A 9126-nucleotide genomic window follows, 5' to 3' on the forward strand; every position below is an offset into this window, starting at 1 on the left:
GGTTTTGCTTTGCAGATATAAGAATTAGTTCTAATATAATACAATGGAAAATCAATTACATCTGTAACTAGTTTCTGAAGTATATTTTGCAAGCTAATGCAGTGTTATAAAGACAACCCAAAACCTGAGTTTTCCAAAGTAAGTATGAAAAGCCTCCAAAGAGCATTATATGTAATACGTGATTACAGATTTTTCTCATATTTCTAATGTACAAGTCATTTATTTTATAAGTAAATGTCAACAGTTAATCCACAAATACGAGTTGGATAATCCTGAAATATAACATTAATCATACTGGTGTACTGCAAGTTTCAAGATCCAGCTAAATCCAAATTACTCCATACCAACAGACATTTAGGAAATCTGCTTTTTTATTGCTCACATCTTAATAAAAATGAAGCTAACACAATTATCCCTGTCTGCATTACATGCAAACATTTTATACCTTTATTTTCCTTCCGAGTTCCTGAAGTCTGTAAGAAAGAAAAGAAGTTTTAGCCAGTCTATTTTCATCACCACTGTAATTTAAGCTTCTTTTCAAAATCAAAATCACTTTACCAGTGATTTGTAAAGACTGGATTCTGGATTGATCCTCATTAATTGAAGAAGATCTTGCACAGTCCACAGCTGTGGGGAAAAGAAAGATCAATTAGAAAAGGTTAACAAATTTAAAATAATTTCAAGAATGCAAATGGCATTATTTCACATTTGTAAATGTTTTCTATTTGTGAAAGATCTATTTACTCCCTGTAAAATCATCTTCAGAGGCCTGCTGTTCTACATTTACTTATCTTCACTACTTCAGACATACAGCAGCCAGCATGTAGCTTCACCATCAGCTGAAGCTGTGAAAAGAGTTTTTTTCTCTCCCCACTGTCAACACATGCTTGCTAATTTCCTTGTCTGTTTTCTTGATTATCATCCAAATCAGATGAGCTCACTAACCCAAATGATTATTAACTACTCACCAGGTCAAAAAACTAATTTTCAGTTAGAAACAACTTCACCCTCTAACAAACTTACAGAGGAGCAAAGGGAAGGCAAGGACTGCCCTTTTCAGCCACACTTTGTAGTTAGAACAGCTTGAACTGACCAGGAGCCACATTTTCAGGGAATTGAATGGGCAAACAAACTTTTTATCAGGTTCAGCTCCCAAGTGCTCTGCCACACAGACAGACTGTGGCTGCACCTCTCCAGAACAGCATCATTAGCTTATTGCCAGTTTTAAGTATTCATGAAAATGACCCTGAATGACAGAATGTTTTGTGGAGATGATCAGAAGCTGTACTTATGTTTGTATTTCCTATCACAAAAAAAGATTTTTTCAGTTGTTAGAATATGACAACCTCCAGAGAACAAAGCTCCTAGACATCGTGGAACAGCCAAAATATTGAACTTACCTTCTTCTTTTCTAATCCACTTTCTGGAAAGAAAACAGAAAGTGAATACTCGTAGCCACATCTCTCTAGATGATTTGCCACCAAACTGTTGGAAGCAGTTATCAAAAGTGAACTGTCTTCACTTGGAACCACCTGTGGCTGAAGCTCTCCACTCAAAATTGGGTGCATTAGCTCCTGGATTAGCTGGTTTCGGAGCTGTGTCTGATACAGAAAAAAACTCATTGCATTATCAGTTTACATGCTATTCAATGAAAGTTTTAATTTTTCAAAATCCACAGGGAGCATCATTTTACTTGTACAACCTACAAACAGAACAAGGCAGACTAATTCTGGGAAAATCTGGAAGTGCACTATGAACATCCTGCCCTTCTTCAAAACCCTCTAATGGTGGATACAATGAACTCTGACTTTCCCCCAAAATGTATCAAATGTAGGACTAAAAAGAAGTTCCCAGTCAAGAGTTCACATAAACACCACTCTTGTACCATCATTTTCACATCACTGCTTTCCTGTTTTCCCTCCCTTTGGCTTAAATAAAGCCTTCCTGATGTGGCCTCCATCTCAGGTGTTCTTGGAACTCACACTGGTCCTCTTTTGAGTCTCATATCAAAAAGCTGCTCATGCCATCACAAAAGTAGATGGCAAAATAAACAAAAAATTCAATGTCTTTAGTATCAATTATTTTGTACGGAAACAAAAGAGTACTAACCAAAGAGACCTACAGGCACTAATAATAATTAAATGACATTTTAAAATTACTTATTTGCATTCTGTGAGTTACAATAGAGGGGAAAAAAGTAACCTAAAATCAGAAGATCTCCCTTCCATGAAAGGAAGAAGGAATTATTTTCATTATACAGTTATTCAAATTGTTCATACTAATTGTTTATAGGAAAAATCATGGCAGAAGCACTGTTTTAAGCTTTCAACAGCAGGTATGCATTAGTGACACAACTGAATAAAGAGATGGTGTGTTACCAAAAATGTGACAAAATAATTACCAAAACTTAACAAAGCCAGATCATCAGACTAGCCTGATATTTTAGCATGGTTTTCAAGAGAAAATAGGCTGACAACAAAATTACAGAACTACAGAATATTCTGAGTTGGAAAGGATCACTGAGTCCAACTTTCAAACACAACTGAAAAAGAAACTGTTTTCCTTATTAATTTCAGAACTCATTCAGTTTTAACCAACTTCAACACATATGATGTTGTCACAAAAACAACCAAGAACAGTGGTTGTTTATATATGTTATATAAATATATCTTGTGGCAAAGTGAAGGTGGAAAGCGCAGGGCTAAATCCCTATCCCTAGTACAAAAAAGGAAGGCAGAAATAACTTTCTAGACAAGTTAAAGCAGAAAAATGACTTAAACAGGAAGTAATCTGATAGAATATCAGTTAAGTCAAAAAAGAAATGGTTTGAGCATTGCAAGCTTGGTATGGAAATCAGTAATGCAAAAACAAATTGTCCTGAACAGGAAATTCTAACCTATAGGATTATCAACGATATTTTTGAAATATTGATCTTTTTTCCTATACCTTCTTCTGAATGAGCAGACTGGGACAAAACAGCTCAAGCAGTTTTAAAACAGGATTGTAGTATTTCAGAAGTATTATTCATATAACATGCTTACTTATTATGGGTAATAAACACACCCTGTAACCTGAGAGATCCTTTCCTATTTTATATTCTAATTTATTGTTTATTGCTTGACGCCTTTTTTCAAGCACGGGTATTTTCGAAGACCTAAAGCAGGCTTTTAACCTTCCTGAAAAACACTCCGAGGCCAAGGCATAATGAACAGCCATTCTGTTTAGAGAGAACCTCGCAAATGGGGGAAAAACCCCCAAACACACCCCACCACCACCTCCCCCCCTCGAATACTAACGAAGTCGTGGCAAAAATAATACTTCGTGGAGAGTGAGACACTTGTACTCGGCATGGCTTTTAGGGCTCTCTATGTTAAAGCAGCACAGAGGATCACAGGTAGCACCTGCTGAGAACAAAGCACACCTTAAGTGTGTCCAGTACGCCTCGGCTCTTAAAAGTCTGATACAGCCTTTTCCGCAGCTCCTCTTGGGACAGTGTCTCCCTTTCAACCGATGCCATCCTGACCTACAACACCGAAACAAAACGGGGCATTACTGACTCGCAGCTCGACCCACAGCCAGCGAGACGCCGAGCACTCTCGCCGCCCTCGCCTCCCCTCAGCCCGCTCGGGCTTTCCCGGGGCAGCCTCCCGCTACCCACGGGAGAGGGCCGTGGCCGGGAGCAGGGCTGGGAGCGCGGCGGGGCAGCGCAGGGCAGGGCCGCTCTGGGCTACGGGCGCGGCGGCGGCTGAGCCGTCACGGCGGCGCCGGATGGGGCGGGCGCGGCGCGGCGCTTCCGGCGGGCGGGCGGGCGGCGGACGGGGCGCGGCGCAGGGTAGGCGGCGGGCCCGGGCGGACCCTGCGGGCCGGGCCCCTTCTCCCTCCGCGCCTCCCTCTCCCCCTGTGCCGCGGGACCCCTGGGGACGGTATAGCCCCGCGGAGTCCGGGCCTTCTCCCGGGGAGGCCGGGGGCGGCGGGACGGGCCGGCCTTTCCGGGCGCCTCTGGAGTGCGCGGGGACGGAGCCGTGGGATTGTCCCACGGCCGCCGTGTGCCAGGGAGGAGGCATCCGCCGCCCGCCCCCCTTCCCCTTCTGCTGCCTGTGAGCAGGGCCCGGGGAGAGACCGGCGAGGAGCTTCCTCGGCGGCGGGTGCTGCGCGTTATGGCCTGGGGTCGCTGTGTCCGGGTGACTCGGGCTCCCGGGGGGTAAATCATCGGTGAGCGGGGCAGGAGTTGGTTTTAGGTACCTAGGTTCACTTCCAGGTCCACTTTCCAAGGGTATTCTCCGGCTTCCCCGGAATCTGCCAGGCTGGGAGGGAACACAGGCATCTGGGCCAGCCTGCTCAAGCAGGGAGCACAGGACGCAGGTTTATGTTCAGTCGGTTCTGGAATAACTCTAGCCTCTCTGGGCAGGCTGTACCAGTGCTCAGTCGCATGCACAGCAAATAAGTTCTTCCTCGTGTCCAGGTGGAACATCCCGGGCATCAGTTTCTGTCCGTTGTTTCTCATCCTGGTGGGTGGCTGCACCAAGAAGAGCTCGGCACCATCCTCTTGATGTGCATACCTAAATGTTTATCTCTCTTCAGCCTCTGGTAAATATGAATGGGAGCATGTTGGCTGATTTTTAGGAGCTCTTTTACACGGATTAAGAGTTTGTTTATAGACTCATCAGGATTTTTGTGTTTTCTTGTAGGGAGCATTGTTTTGAAGAATGTCTGGAAGTTTCTACTTTGTGATAGTTGGTCATCATGATAATCCCATATTTGAAATGGAATTTCTGCCTCCTGGAAAAGTAGAGTCAAAGGTGTGGATTTTCCCCCTGTGACACTCCTGTGATTCTTTTATAATTTTACAGTGTATTAGAAGCATGACCAGCATTGTTGTTAAAAGAAGTATCTACTGTTTTCTGGGGTTTATTGAACAGAAATTTTGTCATAGGGAATAGAACTCTGGATTTTCCAAGTCTCTTAAAAATTCCTTGCCAGATTATACTAGTTCTTCACAAAACACACATTCCTTATATATTCCCTGCTGTATGTTATAGAATATATATCTTGGTTTTGCTTTGGTAGTTTCTCTTATTGTGCAGAGGTTTTATAATAGCCGTTCATTGTTTAATGCCACTTACTTTAAAGACATTTATATACAGTAATAAGGTAAAGTAAGAAACATGAAATTGAAAGCTCTATTCAGTCCTTTGTTCTTTGTCTCATCTTCATTAGTCATACTTGCTTTTAAGTAAGGAAAGCTAAAAACTTATATTGACAAAAAAAAGACTTTGAAAACGTGATAAATGCAATCCTACTCAATAAGTATTGTTTCCAGTGGGAAAAGAACAAATCTATCTGTAAGTGGCATTACATCAAAGAAAACAATAGACTTCAGAATAAAAGGACGTGTATGTGTGAGTGTATCCAAAAATGGAAGTATATGCTGTCACTGATTGGAACTGCATGGCATCACCTGTATTTTGAACTAATGGCCCATAAAAGATCATAAATAAAGCTACTCGGACTAGACCTTGTGTGAGAATGTGTAAAAGCTGATTGCACGGAAAACCTGAGAGGTGAGAGTGGCAGTAACAGCATCCCGTTATTATGAGAAACAGCACAAAACTACTTATTCTTCCAGGCTAATAAAAGCTTCCAGTGTGGTTTTGTCCTGTATCTCTTCTTGGTAGATGTCCTCTGGTGTTATAGGTTGCCTACAAAGTACACCGGCCAAACACTGTGATCTCGTGTTTATTACAGGAGGAGATGCAGTTTACATCTGCAGGCATATATTTAATACTAGATGCTGAATGTTTTTCTGCACTAGGTTTTAGTAAAAAGAAGACCCCAAAACAATCCTGTTTCTAGGTAAACAACGTGAGAAAAGGTGATTTTATCAGCATACCTATCCTCTGTATTTCTGCTTTCCACATCTGTCCCCCAGCTTTTACACATTGTAACCTATGGGTCAATTTCTGCCAAATTTGACTGAAATGTTTTAGTCCAGAAAATGCTACATTTTATGTATGCTATGTAAATATTGCAAAAACAGATGTCTGGAAAAAACAGAAAAAGACATATGAGGGCCTCTATTGTGGAATAAATTAGCAGTGGGAGTTTGCCCATCAGTAAACAAAAGAATTTATGCTTGAGTTCATTCCTGAGGTGTAATACAGACTTTACTGATTTAGTTGCTCTCAGGATTGGTTTTGTGATGATCTTTTGATGATGATCTTTTCTCCTTTGAAACCAGATATCATGAAAACATATGCTAGTTTCATTTAATTACAGGATGGCACATGTGACAGAAAAGCAGGGTATTTGTAACATTATGTAACTTGAACACTGGTTCTGTAGCAACTTGAGCAAATGACTGTTTATATTTCATTCCTTTCACTGAATTACTAACCTGCTGTCTTCTGGAAATGCATTAGGATGATCATCGCCATCTCAACCAGTTCATTGCCCATGCTGCTCTTGACCTCGTAGATGAGAACATGTGGCTTTCTAACAACATGTATTTGAAGACTGTGGACAAGTTTAATGAATGGTTTGTTTCTGCTTTTGTCACAGCTGGACATATCCTTCCCTTTTCTCTTTCCTTATGATTATATAAGAAAACCCCTTTCCCAGAAAGAGGTAAGTTAGATAAACTGAGTTCGGAACAGATTTCTCTGGCTATTTGCTGTTATTGTTAGAGTCATCAGCTTCAGGAAAAACTGTATTGGGAGGCACAGCAGCTGGGAACAGTTGGAAAGATGGATTTTTACCTTTGTAGGAGCCAAAACAGCATAATGAAATGTGGTGCATGGAGTAAAGAGCCATGAGAGGCTCTGAGCAAGCTTTTATGATTGTCTGTTCCCACCCCTTTGACCTTGCTGGAGAGGAGAAGTGGCAGTGAACGTGCCTGGTGTCAGTCACTCCAATGGTGAAAGTGCAGTGAGGCTTGATACTATGTACAGGTAGTCCTAGAACTGTTTGTTGAGAAACATTTGTTACACATAGCAAGTAACATTGAATGACATTTTAACTTTAGGGGTACATGGCTGAAGTGCAGGGGGTATCATCCACGTTCGGAATTACCTTGTTTTAAAAAAGAAACCTTGGATAGAGAGGTGATTATTTTCAAGTAGGGACATGTTAAAATATAAATGTAATGCTTTCCAAATGTCATTGCCTCAATTATTTTTTTAAATGCTTTCTCCTATGAGTCACTGCTGTGTCGTGTACAGCTAAACGTTTTTGCTATATGTTGAATTAGGTGTAAATGCTTATCTCAGGATAATGTCTCTTTTCTTTGTAAAAGTTTTTTTGTCCTTAATTACTGTACATATGAGATTTATAATGCTTCATGATGTAAGGCAAGAAGATGGAATTAAGAACTTCTTTACTGATGTATATGAGTTGTATATAAAGGTAAGAAGTCATTTTTTATGGTCTTGCTGCACTACTTTTAAGCATGTTCTGCTGTTTGTGCCCAGGCACAGCTGTATTAGCATGTTTTCTTTTGGACGCCTGTATAAGCACCTGTGCAGTCCACATCAGCCAGAGCTGGTAATGTGTGACACAAAGGCTGTATTTTCATTAAACAGAATAGATTTTTTGAAATTGTTATAAACTGCGCTCTTTTAGACTTCTTCACTTTAGTCCAGTGATTTTTTTGTAGAATAGATTAGAATGGTTTAGGTAGGAAAGGACCTTAAAAATCATCTAGTTACAACTACCCTGCCACAGGCAGGGAAACCTTCAACTAGACCAGATTGGTCAAAGCCCCATCCAACCTGGCCTTGAACAACTCCAGGGGTGAGGCATCAACAGTTTCTCTGGGCAACAGAAAACTTGTGGGGCAACTTCTTCTGATGCATTTTGTGGTAGTTTGGTATTATTAATGATGATAATGAAAGGACTGTTCTATAGTGCCCAGTAGCTTTGCTCTTGGAACACATAGCCCTTGTTCTCAAATCCTGGTAGTACTTCCACTAGACAGGGTCATGGCAAACAGTCATGGGAAGCATCACCATTTCAGCCTCCCACAGGCACTCAAATGATCCTAATTTCCACCAGTGTGAGGGGTTTGTTCTGAGGAACTGGTGCTCTGGGATGGCTCTGCACATGTATGGGGAGAATGCAAGGGCCTGGAAAGCAAGGTCTGTTCAGGGGGTCTGTGCTCTTAGTGGCTCTAAATAGGCTGAAAGCTAGTAGTAGATGTCACTTGAAGTGACATTTTCCAGGGCTGGGTATTGTGCTTATTGATACATATTTGTTCTTTCCCCAGTTTGCAATGAATCCATTTTATGAACTCAATACTCCTATTCGATCCACTGCCTTTGAAAGGAAAGTCCAGTTCCTTGGGAAGAAACACCTTTTAAGCTGAATAAATATATCTCCTGAGTGAGTGCTTTTTCCCTGCTTTCCTGATTGTTTGAACTGTACTTCGTCTGGTTAGTCCCCTACATGTTTTACATTGATCTTCTGAAGACTGACTAATTGGATGCTGAAGCAGCTTTTTCTTTTGCTGATAAAGATAAGAACAGCCAAGCTTCTCTAGTTAAAAAGGTCTTTCTCAAGAAGTTTCCTTTTATGTGATATGATGTTTTAAACTGTCACAGGCTACAGAGGTACAAAAGAAGAAACTGGGGCATTATGTGTTAATGCATATGCAAAGTGTAATGACGTAAGGTGGGAGGAAATCAGACCTAAGTGCAAAAGATGTCACCAGTCATCTGGCTTAATATGAGCAAAAGGGAATTCTTGACTGTTTGGCCTAACTGCTTAATTTTATGACAAACTTTCCTAGTTGTATTCCTTCAGTAGAGAACTCACTCTGCAGACTAACCAGACTAACATTACACTCTGTGGTAGTAAATCAAGCCTCTATTTATTAATGTGTAATTGTATATAAATAAAGTACTCAATAAAAAAATTGATAGAAAAGCTGTCTCCAGTACTTCAAGAAATTTTGAGGAAAACCCCTGAAGTTTAAAAGTGTGTAATTTCAAATTTTCTGTGCATTTAGTGCAATACACATTTAGCTGCAGTGTTGCATCAATGAATGAAGTAGACCAGAACAGCCAGATCTGCCCTGACATTAATTCTAATTCACACATGAAAAAAACCCAAACTAAATTTACATGTTTAAAC

General features: G+C 40.9%; 2 protein-coding genes across 4 annotated transcripts in view; one reads left to right on the forward strand and one right to left on the reverse strand.

Annotated features, from left to right (window-relative positions):
* The window catches only part of OFD1 (OFD1 centriole and centriolar satellite protein), a 38120-nt gene extending 33743 nt beyond the window's left edge, over positions 1-4377 (reverse strand). The window contains exons 1-5 of one of the 3 annotated variants that reach the window (XM_068180034.1): positions 4243-4377; positions 3422-3523; positions 1401-1601; positions 559-627; positions 446-473 (exon numbers count right to left, since the gene is read on the reverse strand). In XM_068180034.1, the coding sequence (XP_068036135.1) occupies positions 446-473; positions 559-627; positions 1401-1601; positions 3422-3517 (394 nt within the window). In that variant the 5' untranslated portion in view covers positions 3518-3523; positions 4243-4377. Of the gene's footprint in view, positions 1-445; positions 474-558; positions 628-736; positions 801-1400; positions 1602-3421; positions 3670-4242 lie in introns of those variants that run through there. The other 2 variants (XM_068180035.1, XM_068180036.1) reach the window with 2 other exon arrangements.
* On the forward strand, positions 3707-8576 carry TRAPPC2 (trafficking protein particle complex subunit 2). Its single transcript, XM_068180053.1, has 5 exons — positions 3707-3832; positions 4689-4799; positions 6420-6562; positions 7314-7401; positions 8261-8576. The coding sequence occupies exons 2-5, from the start codon at positions 4707-4709 to the stop codon at positions 8357-8359; spliced, it is 423 nt and encodes a 140-aa protein (XP_068036154.1). The 5' UTR covers positions 3707-3832; positions 4689-4706; the 3' UTR covers positions 8360-8576.
* Positions 8577-9126: the final 550 nt, after the last annotated feature.

The sequence above is a fragment of the Anomalospiza imberbis genome, chromosome 2 (genome assembly GCF_031753505.1).
Source record: "Anomalospiza imberbis isolate Cuckoo-Finch-1a 21T00152 chromosome 2, ASM3175350v1, whole genome shotgun sequence".
Taxonomy (NCBI): domain Eukaryota; kingdom Metazoa; phylum Chordata; class Aves; order Passeriformes; family Viduidae; genus Anomalospiza; species Anomalospiza imberbis.